Source organism: Moschus berezovskii, chromosome 20 (genome assembly GCF_049115385.1).
Source record: "Moschus berezovskii isolate FMDL1 chromosome 20, NW_MosBer_1.0, whole genome shotgun sequence".
In the NCBI taxonomy this organism is placed as follows: Eukaryota; Metazoa; Chordata; class Mammalia; order Artiodactyla; family Moschidae; genus Moschus; species Moschus berezovskii.
In genome coordinates, this window is record NC_142479.1 from 19,939,429 (window position 1) to 19,961,436 (window position 22,008).

Consider the following 22,008-nt stretch of genomic DNA (forward strand, 5'->3'; position numbering starts at 1 on the left):
TGGTTGATGTTGGGATTTTTCAGACAGTCTGCTTTTCCAAGACCCACAGCGGACCTGGCACAATTTTGGTGTTGAGTGTACCTCATTGTGTCCTAATCCCAGGAAAATGAACAGAAAAGTGTTAATTTGGCATCAATTCATGCTTAACATTAATTTGGTACTTGATGAACCACAACTTTATGTTGCCCCTCATGCCATATTAACTCAATTTATTGTAATAATTTAGAACAATAAGGCTAATTATATCCTTATTGTTTTAAATACTCTATAAATTGAATCCAGCCTGAATCTGGCCAGCCTGAAATCAGCTGGAGAAGCATGCCATGTTTCTGGGAAGCTACAAAATCGGTTTTTAGGAGTTTTCAGTGCCGCCAAGGATCAACACCAGCATTTATTAAGCGTCTACTGTGCGCCAGGACCTGTGCCGCGCCACACTGCTCCCAAAGTGGCGCGGGTGTGTTTGAAGCCTTCTGCCACCGTCAGCCACATCCCCAGATGGTGGGGGGGGCCTGGGCTATTTACGTCTCGTGCATTTTACTATCTCAGCATAGAAACAGAATAAAACAATTATATGTCTATTATATACCTATAAAATACAAACGGGATGGAGAGGGGTTTTCTGAAATAACCAGCCTTTCCGGCCCTCCCAGAGATGCTCTCAAAACTATTTCTTACTATACAAAAAATTTTGACTTCAACTCCAATCATTTGACCTTGATCCCTATAAACCTATTTTATCGTATATTTTTAAGGGTCGTCTGATTAACGCGGAAACCCTTCCTTCGGCCTTTTCTCACCACTGGAATCGCGTCCGTTTCCTCAAAGTTCCAAAATAACCTTCCCCGGGCACGGATTCGTACCTCTGCCGGGGAAGGGCGGGGAGCCGCGCAAGACGTGCCGGTGTGGATCGAGAGCCAGACAGAACTTCCAGCGCGAAAGGAAAATAAAACTTGTGGCTGGGGTTTGTGCGGAGGGTGTCCGCACCATCCTGAAAGCCCCCCGGCCCCCCGTCCTGGGGGTCTCCGGGAGCGCCCGAGGAGCGCCAGGGTTTGGGTTTGATCCCGACGTCCTTGACCTAAATTTCTGCGCGGCGGCTGGAAAAAAGGGCGCAGAGGCGGGCGGGCGGCGGTTGCCATCCGCGGATCCGGGCGGCCGGGGACCGGGAACTTGGATGGAGAGGCCGAGCGGGAGGGGTGGGGGGCGCCTCGTCTCCGGCTCGAGCGAGCAGGCAGGCAGGCAGGCAGGCAGCGAGCTCCCCGCGCCTCCCCCTTTCCCGGCGCGCCCGCCCCCCCGCAGCCCATGTGACCCCGGGGAGGTCGGGGCGCGCCCCCCCCCGCGCCCAGCCCGTCCGGAGGCGGGGCCCCCGCGGGCGCGGGGCGCGCGGGCCGCCCCCCGGGTCCGGGCGCCGGGGCCCGGCGAGCGCGCGCGGGCGGGCGGGCGGGGCCCGCGGGGCCGTGACGTCAGCGGCACTGGTTACACGACGTTCTGGAGCCCCGCCCCACGTGCGCGGGGGCCGGGGGGGCGCGGGGGCGGGGCGGGGGGTGTGCGAGCCGCGGGCCCGAGCGGAGCCGAGCCCACGTGTGACGGCTCTCGGCGCGGCCCCGGCTCCGCCGCTCGCGGGGACTCGGAGAGCCGGGCGGGGGGAGGAGGCGGAGGGCGGAGGGAGCGGGAGGGCTCGGGCTCGGGGCCGGCCGCCGCTGCGCTCCGATCGCCGCGCGGCTCGGTGTCCGGGGGTGGGGGGGCGGGGGGGCGCAGCCATGGAGGCCAACGGGGGCCCGGGCGGCTCGGGCGGCGCCAACGACTCGCAGCACGACCCCGGGTAAGTTTCCAGCCGCTGCGCCCCGCGCCTCCCCGGCTCTCTCCCCTGGCCGCGGCGGGGCCGGCGGAGCGCGGCGCCCGGCCCCTCCGGAGCGCCCCCCGGCCCGCCGGCGCCCCCCCCGGGGAGCCGCGCACCTCGGGGTGGCGTTCGGCCGGCGCCCGCTCCCCCAGCCCACCTCCCGGCTCCCGCTCGCGCGCTCCCCCCCGCTCTCCCTTTAGCTTTTGTAAGTTACACGTCAAAATGGCCGATCTGACATCGGTGCTCACTTCTGTTCTGTTTTCTCCCTCCAGTAAAATGTTTATCGGCGGACTCAGCTGGCAGACCTCACCAGGTAAGGGAGGGAGGGGGGCACGCCCGGGTCCCCCGCTTCCTGGCTTCTTTATTGCTCTTTGTTATCCCGGTGTAGGAACCCCCCCCCCCCGCCATTGGCTCCCCACTTCTCCTGTGCAAGGTTATTTTTTTAAATAGCAAATCCTTTCCGAGCCCTCTACGCGACCTCTGTTGCCGAATTTCCCCCGCGTGTGCAAAAAAACCCCCAGAATAACAACAGAAAACTACTTTTGGTTTTTGTCCTTGATCAGAATTTGCATTGCTTTTTTTTTTTTCCACACCTTCTCCCCCCCCCGCCCCCCCATCTCTCTCTTTCTCTCTCTACAGATAGCCTTAGAGACTATTTTAGCAAATTTGGAGAAATTAGAGAATGTATGGTCATGAGAGATCCCACTACGAAACGCTCCAGGTAAACCATCCCCTTCTGGATTTTGTCTTTATTTCAGAACAAAGTTTAAGTGTTATTTTTGGAGGTGTCTTCGGAAGTAGCTAAGCGGATTTAGAACGGGGCTCAGGCATGTGGCTGGTTTCGAACGTCGCTCCATCCTCCCCCACTCCCTTCCCATTAACCCCAGAGGTTATTGTTAATTAGTGCTGAACTCTGGATACAGGGATGTCCACATCTGCGCTTTAAGTCATTTTCCCGTTCGCTTCTTTTTCTCCCGTTTCAAATGACATTCAGCTTCATTCACTTTCTACATAGTTTTTTTTTTTTAATGTGTGCACTCGCGGCGCCCCGAACTCTTAAGCCCCTCTCTTAGAAAGCTGGTTGTGTCCCCTCTGAGTGCCGGGGCTGGTTTGCAATAAAACAAAGAGTTAAAGAAAGGGAAGGGGGGAGGAGGAGAGAAGCTGAGGTGGCCGAGGAGTGAGGACACCGGCGTCCCCCAGGTTACCTCCGCGCGCCCCGCCCCCGCCCCCCTGCCCTGGTCAGCCTTGATGTGTTTCCGTGCGGGGCTGGGGGGCTGCAGGCTCGGCGGGTGGGGAGGGCGGGGGAGCGGGTGTGGGGGCCCCTCGGCTCTGCGCCCTGCAGCGAGGGCTCACTCCTGGCCGCTCCCGATGGTGCCACATTCTCTTGTTTGTGTCTCCCCCTCTTTGTCTCATTTCAGAGGCTTCGGCTTCGTCACGTTCGCAGACCCGGCGAGTGTAGACAAAGTGTTAGGCCAGCCCCACCACGAGTTAGACTCCAAGACGGTAGGTTCTGCCTCTCCGTGTGGTCGCGCGCCCCCTTTCCAGGACCGCCCGGGCCCTGACAGCCCCGTTTAAAGAGACAGCGCCCTCTCTTGCCTCTGCTCAGAGCGGGGCGCGCTGCAGCACAGCTCCTGTGGGTTTTCAAGTTTGCCGCTGCTGCGGGGTTGGGGTTTCTTTTCAGGGTCTGCCCCCCCCGCAGCACCCCCTCCCCGATGCTTTCAGGCCTCGGCTTGGGGGAGGGGCTGGCTTGGCGAGAGGCTACCTTCCGGGCCAGCAAGACCCTGAAAAGAAACTCCAGCACCGGGCCGAGGCAACTTTCCTTTGTCAGCTGAGCTCTGCCAGTGTGGCCGTTGGAATCGGCTTATAGAAGGCACACGGCCGGCCCCAGGACCGCCCGGGGGGCCGGGGTCGCTAATCACTGTCCAGGCAACAGGTTCCTCCCGGGCACTTGGGATTCGGAATGCGGTTTGAGAAGGGAAGGAGACCTCCCAGAGCTAAGCTGGGCGTCCAGTGGGTGACTCCAGATGGTGTGAAATCTAAGGCTGATAAGGGATAAGGCTTTGGCTATCAGTGTTTTGTTTTTTCTCCTTTCCTTTCTCAGATCCTTTGACTTGTAGGTGGTTTTACAGCATGAGAAGGTTTTCAGGTCCAGTCTTGAGGGGATATGGGTCTCTAAGGTCAGAAGAGGAAGGGAATTATCAGTGTATGAGAATACACTTAGTGGGGAGAGGAGTTCCTAGCGTTTTACTGTGGCTCCCCTGCCTTCCCTGTGTGTCTACTAGAATTTCCCCAAGGTCTCCGTACTGCTGCCCAAGGCAGGGTCCCTGCGGTGACGCTGGAGTGCAGTGCTGTCCTGCTGGGGACTCACCTCTCCGTAGGGGGCCCCTGGGTCCAGGCCGGGAATCAGGTTCTAGGCCCAGCTGTCCGAGCAGAGCTTGGGCAAGCTGTTCCCTGTCTCTCGGCCTCAGTTTCCTCTTCTGTAAAAGAAAAGAGTAGAACAAGTGATCTTTTCAAGTCCCTCTTGACTTTTAACTCTGAGTGGAGGAGAAGGAAAGAAAAACCTGGCCACCTTTGGTGTCCCTGAATTGATTTTGCAAATTCACCCTGTTTCTCTGATCGGAGGTCAGAGGCGTACCTCCTACCGCCTCCTCCCCCAGGAAAAGACCCCCCACACTCCAGGTTGCTTTATTAACTGAGCTAGACTTGTCCTAGCTTGTAGCCCAGCCTTTTTGCACTTTGAGATCATTTAGTTTCAGGGACAGTTGTTTGCAGGGTGATAACGGACCTATGAAGGATTTTTTATCTCCTAGACTTCTTGGCTAGACATTTCACAAAGCTAATAAAATTAAAGAGGAGAGAGATTTCAGGATAAGTTTGGGAATTTATTATCCACCCCTCTGCCCACCCTGTGGGGGAGAAATAGCGTTTGATTTCTATGGTGGCTGGTGGGTTGTCTCCCTCCATATCAGATGCAGAGCTTGCAGTTTTGCCTCGATAATTGTAGACATGTTTTGGTCACTGTTATTTAGTATAACCTAGCTTTTGACTTTGTTTCAACGTTCAGTGCAGGAGGCAGACGCGGTTGGTTTATTGACATGGAAACGAGGATCTTGTTTACTGTTACCTTAAAAGCTTTGTTTAGGTAACGGCCATTCACATCCAAAATAGTACCCTAGTTTTTTCCTAGAGGATTTGTAGCTACAGTAAGTAGAGCTGTACCTAACTAACTAATGTTTTCATTTTTGGTAGTTTTCTTTTTCGTTCGTTTTTTAAAAAAATAGTTGACAGGGACGTACAAAAGGTTGGGATTTGCCATTTTTCTCTTGACCTGCCCTCTCCATTTGAGGTTTCAGCGTGTACACTTGACCCATGGAAGAACTTTCACTGTGGTATAACACGCTGTTACCAACACCCGATACCGGAATTTTGAATTGGCTTCGAGTTTTGTAATTTTATATTTTTAATATATTTTTAAAGCGCTGTGCTTTCTTTACTTCTGTCTACCTTCCTCCAGCTCCTGGCCTTTTTCTCTTGACATATTCCTCACCTTTTACCCCACAAACATGGTGCTTATTGCAATTGTGTGCTGATCAACTTAAAGACAGCCACTTTGGGGGAGTGTTTATGAAAAGACATATCTGTCTTATGTTTGGTCAACAGCATGGAAAATCCACACCTGTTGTATTTCTCCTGTCGACAGCTCCTAGTCAGTGCTGAATATACCTGTAGCTGCGGTAATGTTAATCTCCATGAAAGGGTAGTTTCCTAGATCAGAGATTTTTTTTGTCTGTTTTAGTTTTTGCAAAGTAATCTCTCATTTCTCAGGTGATGTTTAAAGGTGGAAAACATGCTGCAGACTTTTATGAGGTCTTTAAACTACCTTAGTAAAAGTGGTAAATCTTTATGTCTTACCGCCTAGGTCCTAGGGGATGTTAAGTCTGGGAACAGAATCAGCTCTGCTGTGACTCCCCACCCCCCCCCCACCCCCCCCCACCCCCGTGCTTTTTCCCAAAGCATTACTCTTGCGTCCGCCCCCGTGGCAGAACTGAAAACAAGGTTGAGATTTACATTTTAAAAGGGGAAAATTTTAATATGAAAGCCAAAGCGGATAAATAACTAACTTGTAGCTGTATTCTTGCCACGCTCTGGGTTGAATTTTTCCCAAAGATTTGTGACATTTAGAAATCTAATGAAAACTAACAGTGGGAATATTTTTTCATTCCTTCCTTCTTCATATTTTCTCTCCAACAACTTTCCCCCTCTCAAATCAGCCTATCAGGCTCAAAAGCGTCTGTGGGAATTGTTTGAGGTTTTAAAGCCAGTCCCTGATTGAGACCTGCAGATGTCTGATGTGGAGTACAGTTTTTTGTCCATTCAGATTGAGGTTGGGGTAGGGGGAATACACTAATTGTTACACTAGATTCTGATTGCTTTTTTTCAGTAATTTTTTTTTTTCTTTTACTTTCTCCCTATAATGGCCTTACTTTTGTAATATGGGTTTAGGTTGCTGATAGATCTTTACCCCTGTGATTTTTTAAATCCAGGTGCATTTAGCTCCTACGTTTCCTTTTATTTTAATTTTTTATTATTATTTTAAGAACCAACTCAGGCTCCATAGTTTTTTGACACCTGCTTTCTTTTGAGGTATAACTACAGAATGAACTGTTCTTCTGATTCATCATAGGTAATTTTACTTTGCAAAAGATGAGTGAACTAATTCAAGCAGAGCATCCTATTGGATGTCGATGGGGGGCTTTTTGGATGTTGCTAATTTAAAAAATTTTTGGAATCCTCTTTTCCACCTGTGTTGTTTAGTTATCGTTGAGGAGGACTACCATCCAATTACTTATTGCTGAAAGGACCTTCCATGTAATTTTCATGTTTTGATTTTTCTCAATGATGATGTTCCCATCTTTTCTCCCAGCCGTGCATCACAAATTAGATGCAGGTACCGTTTAATGTTCATTGTCCTTGCCTAAATAAGAACACACGCTGTCTGGCTTGTTAAAGCATTGCACTTTGAAATACACAGTGGGGCATTTCAGAAGGGCTTGCCATGTTTGTTACATTTTGGGAGGGACTGTTAAAGTTTATGTCAAACTTTAAGGAAACTTGCGTTATTTGAGCAGTTACTGAAAGCTGGGTTCAGAGCCTGAGAAATGAGTGATGAATACTTAGGCGATTAATCGTAATCGTTTTTCTCCCCTCAAAGTCCTACAGCTGACTCCTCCTTTCCCCTTTCTTCCCCCAGATTGACCCCAAAGTTGCGTTTCCTCGTCGAGCACAACCCAAGGTAAGTAGGAGAAGCAGTAATAGGATTTTAGCACTCAGAGGTGGTTGCCAAGGATTTCAGATTTCAAACAGAGCACTGGCAGCGATGTGTTGAAGCCTGGTGCACCCCATTTCTTCAGGGTATCAGCATGTGGCAGTGAGGGGGGCCAGGCCAGGCGCTGTGGGAGATAGCCGAGCGTCTGCTAGTCAGCTATTCCCAGGTGGGTCTGAGCATCCATCTGGGGGCAGGGACCAGCCTGTGCTTTCGTGGGAGGACATAGCACCGTCTGTTGCAATATTTATGCAAGCATTCTATTTATTTTTTAAGCATTGCTGAGATCCCATCAGGAAAAGTTGGCCATTTCCTTGTGATTCTTTCGGAGGGTACTCTTCTGAGGTCTAACAACTTGGAGTTTAAGGACGGGAGAATTTAAGTGAACAGCTTGTCCTGTCTTGGAAAAACAACTTTGTAGACCCCCGATGCCCTCAGTCCGACCGAGGAAGCGGTGCATGTGTTGTTTTCAGGTAGGCTGGGTCCGTCTAGGCACACTTGAAGCCAGTAGTGTGCTGCTGTTTTGTGCAAGGGCTGGTGCCCAGGCGGAGAAGAGCTGGAAACGTCCCCTTGCAGGAGTGGTACTGCAAGGCTTGCTGAACGGCTTGAGATAGGCCTTCACCATTTCCCAAGTGTGTAGTTAACATAATTTTCACTGCGCTTGCCAGGTGTGGTCATGAGAACACAGCTGCATAAAGCCCAAGGTGAGATTTAAAGGGCTTATGGCTTCCATGCTAAATTTACACTTTTAAAATTATACTTTTCTCTTCCCTGGGTAATCCCGGAAGAAATACTTTTTCCACTTCTTGTGGCCTTGGCGCTTTTTTAAGGGGAAGGGGAAAAGGTGAAGTGTCTGTGTAGGTCATAAAAAGATAATATTGTGGTTTTGGCCAGTTCAGTTTGTTTCTTTAAGCATGGTCTCCCAGAAGTGGGACCTTTTCAGTTGTGCAAGGGGAGGAATGGTTTTGCACATTAATGAAGAAATAGTTGGCTTTCGGGGATGGCATCTTGAGACTTTCAGGCTGGAGCCTGCCGTGCGACTCCTTCCTCCTCTCCTCTCCCTCTCTTCCTTCCACGTGACTCTTTCTTTTTCTTCCCTTCCTTTCTCTCTTCAGAAGGAAACACAAATCTCTAAACGAAAATAGTGGAGTATTTTCTTAAGGCATTTTTTCCCCTTGATGCTTAAGCAAGTGATAGAAGTTAATGAATCAGAGGAGTCAGAGCATTTCTATACTGAGCACAAACTTTTGGACTCTCTTTAGTGTTTATTGCTTTCCAAACTGTGCGTGATCCTTGATGTTTCAGAAGGCGTCCAGGATTAGCAAGGTTTCCTGATTTGGAAGAATTGCTGTTTCTTCCATAAACGTGAATCTTCAAATTTCCAGGTTAGTCATTTGATCACCCAGAACTTGGATCAGGTTCTAGCAGGAAACTGGAAAAAAATCCCTGACTTGGTCAAACCATAGGTTTCTCCTCTCCTTTGTAGCTCCTCCTCAACTCTCTCATTTTTTTTAAAACCAGGAGGACAGTATTTTATTTTAATATATTCTGGTGAGTATTTCAGTGATGCTTTCAACTTAAACACAAGACAGAATATTTCTCAAGCTTGTCAAAGTGTCCCCTGCCCTCCCCAGAGTCTGGGATGGTTTTGGTGAATTATCAGACTTTGGGATGTGAGCTAACATTAAACTAGTTGGCGAAGACATCTTTCTATGGAATTCTAGGGATTTCATAATAATACCTTACTTTTTATGATACACATTCTTCACAAAAAGTTTTTCTATCCGTTATCTCCATCTGAATCCTAGGTCCTGCAACACTGAGAAATCACCTGTTCTCAGTTTGCTCATCTGTAAAATGGGGCTGATGACAGTGACTCCCTCAGAAGGGAGTTGTGAAGAATAAAAGAGCCCGCACAGGGTGAGGGCCTTGCGACTCATCATTTTCATCATTGCCAGCATCATCATTGTTGGTTTAATCACCACTGTTGTTTTCAAGTTCAACAGCCCGCGTTTGGATCCCGACCGGACTACTTGTTAACCGTATAAATTTGGGCAAATCATTTAACTTCCTCGAACCTCAATTTCTCCATCTCACTGAGCTTTGGTGAGAAATAAATTAAGAAAGGTAAAGTGCCTGAAAAAAAACCTAGGGTGTGGTCATACCATACCTGGTCCTTGCTGTTTTTGTGTTTTTAATTTCTCTTTTTGAAGTGTGGTTGATTTACAGTGTTGTGTTAGCTTCTGGTGTACAGCAGTGATTCATGTACATGTATGTGTGTGTGTGCATACGTGTGTGTATACGTCCTTTTTCAGATTCTTTTCCATTGTGGCTTAGTTACCTCATGCTCTTCATGTTATTTTTGTGGCGCTAATCCTGTGAGAGGTCTAGTAATGGTGACAGCATTAACTGAGTTTCTGTGCCAGGTGCTGTGGAAGGGATGTGATGCATATTGACTCCCTCGGTCTTCACCTATGCCCTGTGAGCTGGGTGCTAGTATTCCCTTTTTCTGGAAACCATGGTTGGGTTGTGCAGTGGTGTAACCTAGCCCAGAACTGTGCCCTCTCGTGGCGTCTGTCCTTGGGGGCGCCGAGGGGTGTGGAGAGGTGGTGGCTCTGAGTGGTCCCCGGGCTGCGAGGATGGGGCCTCAGCCAGCACCCCATGCCCTGGCGCTCCACCGGCCCCGTGGCGTCACACGCTGGATTCTGCCCAGTGGGCCCTCCGTCCGCGCCCTTGGCATCTTTCGGGGGTTCTGGAGTTGGGGGTGCGCTGTGCTGGTTGGCCTCTGGGGCAGGGCAGGCAGAGAGCGCCTTCCTTGTCAACGGTTATTTTCCGACAGAACTTGAGTCCAACCAGGGGAATTTCAGACTGAAGGTGGTGTTGGAGGCCAAAACCTGGCCGACAGGAGAGTAGAACGTTAACTCACGCCTTATTTATTTTTTACCTCCTGCACAGTTGGTGTGTGGGTGTGTGTGTCCGGGTCCCAGTGGCAAGGTGAGCCATGCCCCTCCTCAGGGACTGGGTGGTGCACTTGTGAATGATGCGTCAGCGTGTCTTCCAGTTAAGTTCATTTCTCTGCTCTCCGGCTGTCCCTCCTTGCTAACACTCACCGGAGAAATATTCCACGGAGGTGTTAAAACAAGACTGCTGGAAAGAAACTGTAGCTGAATACCAAAGAAAATCCGTAGCAGTGAAGATCAGATCTCATATTAGGACTGTCATAATATTCTTTAATGTATCATATAAATAAAAACCTGTTTTGACCAGACTTTTAATGAGCGACCCGAGGAAGGGTTTTGAATTCTGCAATTCATCTCTCCCCCTTTGCGATATGAATGTTCACATCTCAAGTGAAGTATAATGGGCATTATTAACTAGTCGAGGGCAAACTCTCTGGAGACCAGTAGCCATTAATTAGTGAAGTGCATTTTGATCAGAAGAAGATAGGTCTGTTCTGTGTCTTTGTTTCTCTGGATGATTATTTCATTTGGTAAAACATGTAAGAGCTTCCCCCTCTGTCTTAAAGAATAAAGTGGTCATGCTCCTCTAAAAAGATGACTTAATTTGAAGCCATTGGAGAAACGGGAATGACTGGAATCAATCATGTCATCATACCCTTTCGTTGGTCTCTTTGGGTGAAGTGTTGGCTCCCTGGAAGAGTTTTGCTCGAGATTGTGGTTTCTTTTTCTTGTGTGGAGGAGCCAGGAGACTGCCCAGCATCTTGGGGCAAGAGTGAGTCTGGGCATAATTTACCATCTGCCCTAATTATCCCTATGTATAATAAGGCATCCCCCAGTTCCCTGGTGGCTCAGTGGTAAAGAATCCATTTGCAAAGGTTTGATTCCTGAGTTGGGAAGAGTCCCCTGGAGAAGGAAATGGCAGCCCACTCCAGTGTTCTTGCCTGGGAAATCCCATGGACAGAGGAGCCTGGCGGGCTACAGGCCATGGGGTCCCAAGAGTTGGACAGGACTTGGTGACTAAACCACCACCCCCCTGATGGCCAGTTTCCGAGGCCAGAACTGTATCTGTTTATTAAGGGGAATCTCATCTGTTCAGCCTCTTTGGTTGCCTTCATTCACAGCTGGCTGACCCTGGCCCTGTAGGCCTCAGTTTCTTCTGCTTTAAACCTGGGACTCATGGACTGCCCCACGTGGAACTGTTTTCAAGGGGAATACAGAAGCCTTTGCTGGGAGCTTGGTGCAAAGGAGCACCCAGAGAATGTCTGCTGGCACTGTCATCATAGAATTATTTTTGTAGAATTGAAAAAAATTATGATGGTTCAGATGACCTAAGGAAATTCTTCCTTGGAATGTAAGCCCCTTGATGGCAGAGGGCTGCTGATGGCTGGCATTCAGTAACTGTTCAGTGAATGAGTGGAATCCAGCCTGCTCTTTTCACAGGGGAGGCAGCTGACACTTGGGGAGTTAATGTCAGTGGCCCCAGGCCACGTAGCTAAGTTGTGGCAAGGTTAAGCCCGAAGCCAGGTTTTCCTGTCCCCTGGAAGGCTCTCCACATGGGTGCAGGGCAGCCCGAGCATTTCATCCACCCACCTCCTGTTCCGGGGGAGCGGTTTCTTGGCAGCTTCTCAAGGGCGAGGGGTGAGTTTTCGACATCTGGCCTCCCCTGCTGCTGCGGGTCGGTCCTCCCAGCGTCGTGCCATCCTGGGTGATCTGCAGCTGTCATCTGGGGCGCCGCTGTTACCCAACTGCCGGTGGGCTGCCCTCCCCAGCCGGGCGGCGGCGGGGTGTCAGCAGCCTCTTCTCCCGCAGCGAGGGCCTCGGGGGATTAGCGGCTGAGCTTCCTTCTTGTCGGGGTGCGCGGCTCCTTCCTGCTCTTTCCTGCCTTCCCGGCAGCAGCAGGTGTCAGCTCGGAAGGGAGGGGCACCTCGTCCTACAAATGTCCTTTCCCTGGATTTTTGCCTTTCCTCACGTGCTTGCGTTTCAACGCTAAGGTCAGTCCACCTGGAGGCCGGGGGGCCGGTGTTCTATGTCAGATGTTTCCGGCAGACGGGTGAGACCCCTGTGCCCCTCAGGGACGAGAGGAGGAGGAAAGCTCTGCCCGAGGAGCCAGCTGCCCATCTTGGGGGCCTCCTGTTTCGTGTTTTTAAACCTCAACGTTCTCCGGGCAGGAGCCCGAGAACACGGAAGGGAGTTGGGTCTGCTTATGTCTGTCCTCTTGTTTGATCTGGTTTGTTGGTTTTACTCAGAGCTCGTCTCGTGGTTTCTGCTTGCTGACTCCACTTTTGGGGTGCTGTAGGAAAGCCTCAGTGGCTTCCCAATGCCCACTGAACAAACTCTGGACTCAGCCTGGTAGGGTTGGTCCTTCAGGGTCTGTCCGGGGACCTGCTTCTGGCTTATGCTGCAGCTCATCTCACCTTTGGCAGCTGGCCCCCGGAGTGTTCCTTCTGCTTTCCCGAAGAACTGCCCTTTTGCGGGTCCCTGTCTGCACCGCCCTTCCTTCCCTCTGTTGTACAAGACAGAACCCCCTTCCTTTCTTTTGTAAAAAGAAACATGGGGTTAAGCTCAGGGGTCTGTACAACTTTGAATCACACTTTCTAAGGACAGGGAGGCCTGGCATGCTGCGGTTCAGGGGGTTGCAAAGAGTCGGATACGACTGAGCGACCGAACTGAACTAAAGCCATTCTGACAGTTTATTTTTTCAGTATTTATTTTATTTATTTGGCTGCACTGGGTCTTTGTTGGAGCATGAGGAATCTTTCAGCTGTGGCATGTGAACTCCTGGTTGCAGCACGTAGGATCTAGTCCCCTGACCAGGGAATCAAACCCAGGCCCCCTGCATTGGAAGCCAGGAGTCTTAGCCACTGGGCCACCAGGGAAGTCCCGGATAGACCCCTCTTTCAAAGCCCAACTTAGTTACATCTTCCATGATGCTGTCTCTTCTTTTTCTGCATTTCCACAGCACTTTACCTTTTCTTTGGGATGGGCCTTCCAACAATAATAAATTAGCAAAAATATATGTGGTATTCTGCCAGGCAGGCACTCATGCATTCATGTATTCACCGAATGTTGTTTAGCACCTGCCGTGGGCCAGACTCTGTGTGTGGCTCTGGGGAGTGGTGTAGAGAGTGAGACGGAGACCCTGCCCTCATGCGGCCTTCCCTGTAGTGGGACAGAGAAGCAGCGAGCAAAGTGTGCACTGCACCAGCCGGTGTGAAAACCTCAGCAGGGTGAGGGTGATGGGGGCTGGGCGCTGGCCACGTCTTTTGTGCATTCAGATGCCCCGCTCAGCGTTTAGTAATTATTTACCAGGTTTCTGCCCAGCACCCGGGACTGTGTTAGGTGCTTTGTTCTGGGTTTTATGGTTGGTTAGGTTCATGCCTTATCGCCTCTACAGGACGATAAAGGCACAGGCAGATTTTACTAATTAAAAAAGTGCTTAGCTTCTAACCATGCTCTTTTGTACACCCTGACCTCTGTTTGGATAGAAGGAAAGCAGGGTGCTGAAACAGACACCATGCTCGTCTTCAGGGGCCTTAGCTCTGGGTTGGGAGGATGCAGTAAGCCCAGTAAGAGAGAGGGGCAGCAGTTCGAGAAAAGGGGGGAGGACAGCCCCTCGGAGGAGGTGCCTTTTGCCCTGGGTTCTGAAGGACAGGTAGGCAAGAAGAATGGCAGGAATGCAGTTCTTCCCACCAGGGGCCAGGGGGTCAGGACGCGCAGCTGGAGGCGGGCGTGTGTGCCACTCGGCTCTCGGAAAGGGACCCGGATGGCAGGCTGGGGCCAGCTTGTGGAAGGCCTCGGAGGCCAGGCCAAGCACCCACACCTGCGTGGGTGCTGGGGCCCTGCTGTGCGTGTGCAGGATCGTGGGGCTCTCCGTACCAGGTTTCAGCGCTTTCGGACCAGCGTGGGAGCTGGGATGCCCGTGAGGACTGAGGCTGTGCCATTCCAGGGAGAACGTCCCCATCCCGGGCTTGTGACTCTGACTGCGTTCTCTCTGGCTGCTGGCCCTTCTCCAGGGGTGATGCTCTGGGCTGATACCCTCCCTGATATTCGGGGGGCGTGGCAGCTACCAAGAGCCCTGTCATTCTCTAGTTTCCGCCTTCTCGTCCTCCCCTCCGTTTTGTCTCTTTTTACAGTCGGCCATGGTACAAACAGAATTCCAGAGTTCTGTGTTTTGTCCTTCTCCAGCTTGTGATCTTGACCTTACCGTGTTTAGACGTTGACGTGTCGTTTCTTGGTTTGGAAATCACAGACTGTGGAACATCGATGCCTGTGCCCCGTGGCTCAGCGTGTCCTGACCTGTGATTTCATAGGTGATATCTGCTTGGGGTCACCTTTGGGTGAGTGGCTGCCCGGTGGGAGGGGCGTGGGATCACGGGGAATCACGACCTCTGCCTTCTCTGCAGTGTGAGAGGCGTGAGCAAGTGTGGTCTTGGGCCCAAGCACCCTGTGGCACGTGTAGCAGCAGCCAAGGGTGGTTGGTCCACCTGGGACCAACCAGGTTCACGTATTTGGGCCCCACGCACAAAAGGGTGTCCTTTGTCACCCTGTCCTTCAAAGGTAGATAGCATCAAGCTCCTAGCTCTCCGGAAAGTTAATTCTCAGGGTGTGTACTTAGCTTACTGTACTGCCTTATTTTGAGATCTTGAATAATCCAGAAGAAAAGCCTTAATTTAGAGTAATGACTGTCATATTGTGTGTCAGTATGTTTGAGGAAGCATGCTAAGCCTCTGTCTCCTTAATTTAGTTTAATCCTTGCAATAATCCTTTGCAGGAGTTGGTATTCTCTCCATTTGATAAACGGGGAAACTGAGGCTGAGGCGGATAAGGAACTTTCCGAGGATCACGGGACGAGTAAGGGGCAGGGTTGGCCTTTGGTCTGTCTGAATCCCAACTCCTTGATTTCTTTAACTACTCAGCTTTACTCCATCCGCCACGAGTAGATAGATCTTAGGTTCCTGCACTTTGCCTGACACTATTCAATGCTCAGGCCAAGGATTAGCATTGTTGTGCGCTGGTCAGGAAGCTTCAGGTTGGTTTCTATTGCCTGTGTTTTAAGAACCTGTTTAGCACAGTGAAGTGCCACTTAAATAGCTATGGAGTTTTGGACAAATCACTTAATGTTTTGGTGCCTCCATTTCTTCATCTGTGAAATGGGGATTTTAGTATTTCTTACATTCTAGAACTGGTTTGAGTGAATACAGATGAAGGGCATGGGGTGATCCCTGCACATAGAGGGTCCCGGGTGGGCACTCGTGATCTGTTCCTGTCCCCAGGAGATGGCACTGCCTGCATCGTCAGAGGCTCTTCCCTGGAAGCTCACGGGTTGATGGGTACTGTTGGCCCTTTCTAGGGATGGCAGATAGAACAGCCTGTTGAGATGTGGGAACTTCTGTGTCACTGGCTCTCGAAGGGAGCACACTTTATCCTGGGATGCTCGGTGGGCACTGGGAGTGCGTTTTCCTTTTGCATCTGGTGCCTGTTTTTGCTGCTCCTGAGAGTGGCGTCCTGGGGAGCAGCCAGGGCACAGCTGAGACACCGCCGCCGTGTGAGAGGTCTCCCCGTGAGCCTTCTGTCTCCCAGGCCTGGTCTTCATCTGCCTGGGGGCAGTTCCACCAATGACTGATCTGAAAGCATCATGTTCATTTATTTGTCACTGGCTGTGACAGGCAAGTTAATGCTAATGGATTCTTTTTTTAGCTTGTTGTCTGGGATGAGTTTCTCCCAAATGTCCTGAAATCTAAGGCATTAGGGGACCGTGTAACTTTTATGGCAGGGGAGGATTTAAAAGATAAATAGGGTTTTGTACGCGAGGGCCTTAAATTTAGGTTAGGGACGGGAGCAGCCAAGGAGGGGGTGTGAGCCAGCACGGAGTCTTCTTTTTAAGAAATCCATTCAGAACTCTAAATTGCTGTTTCTATTTCAATTATGTGACACTTTCAAGGGTTTAGAAAAATCTAATAAAATGGTCTTGATGATGCATTCTGGGGGCAGAGTGCTTTAGAAGATTCAGGAGAATAAATTCCTTGGGGGGGGCCGGTCAAGAGAGTCTCTTTCCTGCCACCCTGGGCCTTCTTTCTTTGGGGTTTTTACATTTTTATTGTTTTGAAGGTCAGAAAATGATGTTGGAATGTATTCAGCGCTTCATTCATATCCTCCACCAAAATGAATTATTCTCTTTGGGCAATTGCACAGAGATGGGCCCCTCCAGTCACCATCTTTTTATTTTTTAAGCCAGCCTGTTGTAAATGACTTTCAGAATATGGTTTGTGTGTATAATGATTTTGAATAAAGCACCAAAGAGAAGAAAATGGAGGAGGGAAAAGTGTGAGCAGAGAGGGCCTATGAGATTTTTTTTCGCTTTTTTCCAATCCAAGCTTTTGATAGTTTCCCAAGGAACAGAAGTTTACAGTGGAAGCCGGCTTTGGGCTGCCTGCGGGAAGAGTGCAGAAAGCCCTAGTGTAGCAAACTGTGATGCTGAGTGACGTTAATGAGGTGACCGCTCTGGTGGGAGGGAGGCAGGGGTCCAGCGAGGCAGAGCTGTTCCCAGGACTTGCTAGTAGCAGGATGCGTCTCCTTGGGCACATGTGCATGGGTGCCCGCGTGTGGTGTGTGCCCCCTCGAGCTTCCTGTCTTCCGATGAAAGTTTTAACACCAAATCCTGCTCACTTGGCTGCAGGATTCTCCACTCTTGAGAGGCCATGTGTAGCGAGCACTGTATTCCCATCGACTGAAAAGTAAAGTTTTCAACCGGGAGGCATTTTATTTTGTGAGTGACGGGTGAGGCCACATCCCAGAGCCGTATACTGATGGAGTGCTGGGTCCAGGAGTGTGAAAAGTCAATATTCTCATCTCTCAGATGAATTCCAGGCAGTGGGGGGAGGAGAAGGCCTGTTGGTGAATGGCTTTTTTATTTTTAAGGCCCTAGACTGATAACATTTCATATTGATGGTATAAGTGGAACATTGCAACAACTGCTTCTTAAATATTTTAGTGCCTTGGAGAGTGTTCCATATTTCCATGTTGCTCTTGTGTAAAAATTTCCAGTTACTCAGGAGAAGCCGCAACATTTCGGGTAGATTACCTGGTGAGGATGTGAGAAAGCTGGGTTTTGCTGTCTTCCTGGATGGGACCTGGATGGGACCTGGATGACACCTGGTCCTGCTGTCAGACACTTCCAGAAGTGAGGCCAGAATCTCTAATGCCTCATCCTGGTGTTGGCGTGAGCCTTCTAGAGACTAATGGGCAAGTGTTTGAAAATCTAGTGTGAGATCTTAGGGAAAAAATACCGACATAGGACCTAGAGTGGGATGGGTGGGTGGAAATGCACTGTGTATTTTGGTGTGTGCCTGTTTTTTTTTTTTCCATCACTTTCAATTCAGTTCCCTCTGGAATATTTCTTATATATGTCATTTCTGTAGCTAAAGGCAAACAAAAGTGTTTAAAGTTGCACACGAGGCACAGAATAAAAGCCAGCTAGTAGATTTGTTGTCTCTCTCACCTGTGGGAAATGGAGCAAATCAGGATGTTTGAACCTAGGAAAAGCCTGGGCTGTGACTCTGCACAAGAGCTGCTATGTGTATCTGTTTCCTCGTCTGTTTTCAAAGCAGATAATTGGTTTTAGTAAGAACTTCTGACTTGATTAGGGGGCCCTTAGGAAATTAAAGTGTGTTTGAATTTCACAAGTATAATTTTAATTATACAAATTTTGCGTTTTTCACTAGGGAGCCAGGTTCAGAACTTGTTTTCCTGTGCTAATAGGGGTAGTAAAGCTGATTATGGCAGAATGCCTTACTTAAATCGCCTTGAAAAGAAAAATCCAGGGGTTTGATCATTGTTTTCCCCTGCAGTACACGATGTTCAGGTTAAGGTCCGTACACGTCCCATATCCTTGTTAGCAGTGAGTTTTCACTGGATCCACACCATGGTAGAGCCTGACTGACATGGGGGGAGGGGCCCTCATTATGAATTTTCCTGCTGCACTTGCTGAAAGAATTCAATTAAAGTTCTTCTGAGCAGAGTCCTGCCTGGGCAGCTCGCGTTTGGCGTGCTGCCACGTTAGCATGTTGTGATTGCCTTTATCGCCACATCGTCCTGTTCGCTCAGAGCCTGTGCATTCGTAGTGTGAGCTCTCCGAGCGGCTCCTCTTCAGCACGGCCCCGTGGGTTAAGCCGAAGGAACTGTGGAAACCATCACCTGAGCTTTTCCCCAAGCTGTGGAGAGGTGATGGAGTGAGGATGATCAGCCCCCCTGGGCACCCCAGGAGCAGGACTGATTGTGTTCGTGGAAAGTGACCCTTTTTCAGACAAAGCCCCCAAGGGTCCAGAGGTGCTTTGTGAGTTTGAACTCTAGCATCCTCACCTGTCTTCCCCCTGTGCAGGGGCTTTAAAAGCCGCCTAGAGACCAGCTCCTGAGGCCCCTGAGGCTCTTGTCTCAGATACTGATGGGAGAGCTTGAATAGAACAATTATTTGAGTTAGAGCAATCATGAGACCAGCTTGGGGATGAGTTGGGGTCATTTCAGGTTTGGGGCTGAAAGTACAGGGAAGAAAGCTCCAAATGTGGCCAACCCCTCCCTGCGCCGACTCACTGATTGTGCTGTTCCGGCTCCTTCTTATGGAGGCGGGGTGGCCCAGTGTCTCAGGGCCTGGGCTGACTCTGAGTCCTTGTTCTACCATTTACCAGCTGTGTGATCTGAATCAAGTTTATCTAAACCTTCTGTAAGATGGAGGTGGTGTTACACTCGTGGGATTGTTGTGTGGATTGCAGGAGCTGGAACGTGACGTGCTCAGGATGGTGCTGGCATGCAGCGCTTTGGTGTGCGAGTTACTGTGTTGTCAGGAAGGGTGATGTCCTGAATGGCAGGCTTGGCAAAAGGCCTGCCTTGGTAGTTGGAGAGTTGTGTTAAGGGCAGCAGTCTTCCTCCTTACTATCATTTTTAAACACAACATTTGAGAACTGCAAAAGAGCATATGTGTACACACACACAGACAAGCGCATTATGTTTGCATATGAATCCATGTGACTTGAGTGGAATTGCTGTCCTCTGGATGCGGACAGGTGTGGGCGCTACAGTACACGAGGCACGTGCTTCAGTGGGGCACAGCCTTTGGGCCCACAGGGACCTGGTTGGTTGGAATCTCACTGCCACTAACTCTGTGAGCTTAGAAAGGCGTCTGTGCTTTTCTCAGTTTTAGTTCTTTATCTGAAAAACTGGGTGATAGAGTTGTGGGTCTGAAATGAGACATGAGATGCTGTAGATAAGGCACCTGGTGGACGGCTGATGCTTAGAACATGTTAATTCCTCCTCTCGATGCCACCGCCCCCCCCCCACACCCTGTGACCAGGGAGTTTTTTAAAATTTTATTTTGTATCATGAAACTGAGAAAGATGCAAAGTTTGCTCCTTTTGCTGGAGATGAAAATACCTGAAGTCAGCTGATAAGGCCTCAGTGCTAAGGAGAGAGAGTTGTGAGAGGGGGATGTTGGTGTCCTTCATCTACCTGAGTCTTCAAGAGTAAGGCTGTGCTTTTGTCAGGAACCTTAGATGGTGTCGGCAAGCGTTTGAAGGTGGGCTTGTTCCTTTGACCTCCAGTGGTCCCTGGACGCACTGGCTGGATGGTTGAAGAGGTTTGGGGGATGTTTAGAAGGAAGGAATAACTTCAGGGAAAGACAGGAAAACATTAGTATTGGGGTGGTGTTACCTTCTCACAGAGCCTTTTACCCGAGGACTTGGAGTAAGAGGTTTTGATCCACAAACCCATGGGTCCTGTTATGTGTGTATGTGATAGGAAAGTCGCTCAGTCATGTCCGACACTTTGTGAGCCTATGGACCATGGAGTTCTCCAGGCCAGAATACTGGAGTGGGCAGCCTTTTCCTTCTCCAGGGGATCTTCCCAACCCAGGGATTGAACCCAGGTCTCCCGCCTTGCCTGCGGCTTCTTTCCCAGCTGAGCCCCAAGGGAAGCCAGTCATGTGAATGGAGTCTGTGAGCAGAGCTCCAGGACACATTCCCAGCCGTCGCCTGGTGGGTTCCTGCCTTTGGATTGTCTGCCGCGGGAGCCCCCTGCCTCTTAGGGTATCTACCATTTGCCCGTCTTGATCTCTGCTCGTTTCCAGATTTGTCCCCTCAGCTTCGTATCTGTCGGGTGGAATCAACTGGCTGGGTCTTGTCTGAGACAGGGAGTGAGATTCTGACTCTGAGTGGATCGTGGTGGAGGCGGGGAGACATGGGGTGTGTGTGAGTGTTAGTGTGCAGAGGATGGGAAGGGGTGGCCCGGAGGGGCGAACTCGTCGTAGATTACATTGACTAATTATAGGGAAAAAGCCATATTTGCTGCTCCATTAAGTGATCACTAGGCTATGAAGCAGTTTATTGTAATTAATGCAGAAACAGCAAATAAATGTTGGGTTTGGAGTGGAGGGTCTCCAGACTCCCCTCCCCTTTCGGTGCTCTGTGTTCGCTGCCCCCGTGCTTATCCTTCAGGTAAAGGGTCCCGGGGGACGCCTGCACCCGAAGGACCGGGGTGCGCAGTCTTTGACCAGTTTCTGCTGCTTTATTGTGGCAGCTGAGGATGGTCTCTTGCCTGATCTCACCTGCAGACTCTCCTTTAGGGGTTTTTGTGTCTGTTAAGGATGGAGGAGGAGGAACAGACCCAGGCCATCATTGCTATTCTTGCCACAATCCTTTTAATTTCAGGGCATGCGAGTGGCAGGTTACACATCCAAGTCCATCACGCTACGGGCCTTGTGGAGTTGTGATTGGTTTTCTTGATGATTTCTTGTTCAAATCAGCGGTGCTCTTAATTTTCCAGATGAAGTAAGAAGAAAATTGGAGACTCCCCTCCCGCCCTGTGTCTCTTCATCCAAGGTTTTCTGAGCATGACTCTGATTTGGAGGGTTAATATTAATTAGGAGCCGGTTTAGACCTCGGTGGCTTGATGAGGGAGCTTCCCGTCGTGACAGACGTGGCTTCTTTTTGCATGTGCCTACTTTTGGTTAAAGTCTCTGGGTTTAAAAGCCAAGGGAATAAAGATGGAGCCAGCGAGAAAGGGGTGAGCGCCTGTGCCCTGAAGGAAGGCACCGGGGTCTCCTGGATCTTCAGGGTGGAGCAGTACCGCAGTGGGGTGTCTGGGCCCAGAAGAAAGCCCACCTGCGTCGGCCTGTGCCCTGACCCCAGCAGTGTGGGGTACGGCCGGCCTGTTGCCACAGCTCTCTGCCTCAGTTTCCTTCTCTGTGAGGGAGGGCACTTCTCCGGCATCCTAGCAGAGGCGTGACTCATTTCCTGAGTTTCCAAATTGGGTGACGCTAGAATTTCTCTGAGGCAAGTGACCTGTTCATGCCAGGTCACAGGCAGTCGCTTCATTTTGTGCTGAGGCTCCAGGTCTTCGCTTCCAGGTCTCACCAGTGCTGACTCGGGCTTTCTGGGCCGGGTGGCAGAAAGGACAAGATCAGGGAGCCAGCAGGCTCCATGCTCCAGTGAGGGGACAGGAGCCCTAGGGAGCACGCGGGCTGCGCGCTTCAGGTTGGACCATGTAAGGGATCGTTCTTCTTTGGCCTGCGGGTTTGAGCGAGTTTTCTCTTCACAGTGGTGTTGGGAGTGGGAGGAAGGGCTGCCGAACGCTCCAGGCTCCGCGGGAGAGGCTTGGCTTCTCATTCTCAGCTGAACTTGACCTCGGGCCAGTTGTCTTGCAGCCCCGAGCCTCTGTTTCCTCATTTGTAGACTGAGGAAGGCTGGGGGGAGTGTGTGTGGGGGACCAGCTGTTCTTTGGGTTTGAGAGAACAGGCTTAGCAGGAGAGCAGTCTCACAGTTTTCTTTCCGGCCTAGCCGTGTCCTAGCTGTGGGGCCTGGGGAAGTTCACTTCACAGGGCTAGCCCTTGATTTCCCCGTCTG

General features: G+C 50.6%; 1 protein-coding gene across 7 annotated transcripts in view; it reads left to right on the forward strand.

The window, feature by feature from the left end:
• The first annotated feature begins 1,677 nt into the window (after positions 1–1,677).
• The window catches only part of MSI2 (musashi RNA binding protein 2), a 402,467-nt gene continuing 382,136 nt past the window's right edge, over positions 1,678–22,008 (forward strand). For 3 of the 7 annotated variants that reach the window (XM_055399098.2, XM_055399088.2, XM_055399156.2), the window contains exons 1-5: positions 1,678–1,819; positions 2,110–2,150; positions 2,477–2,558; positions 3,256–3,340; positions 7,089–7,130. In XM_055399098.2, coding sequence (XP_055255073.1) covers positions 1,758–1,819; positions 2,110–2,150; positions 2,477–2,558; positions 3,256–3,340; positions 7,089–7,130 — 312 coding nt within the window. In that variant the 5' untranslated portion in view covers positions 1,678–1,757. Of the gene's footprint in view, positions 1,820–2,109; positions 2,151–2,476; positions 2,559–3,255; positions 3,341–7,088; positions 7,131–22,008 lie in introns of those variants that run through there. The other 4 variants (XM_055399114.2, XM_055399122.2, XM_055399149.2 and 1 more) reach the window with 4 other exon arrangements.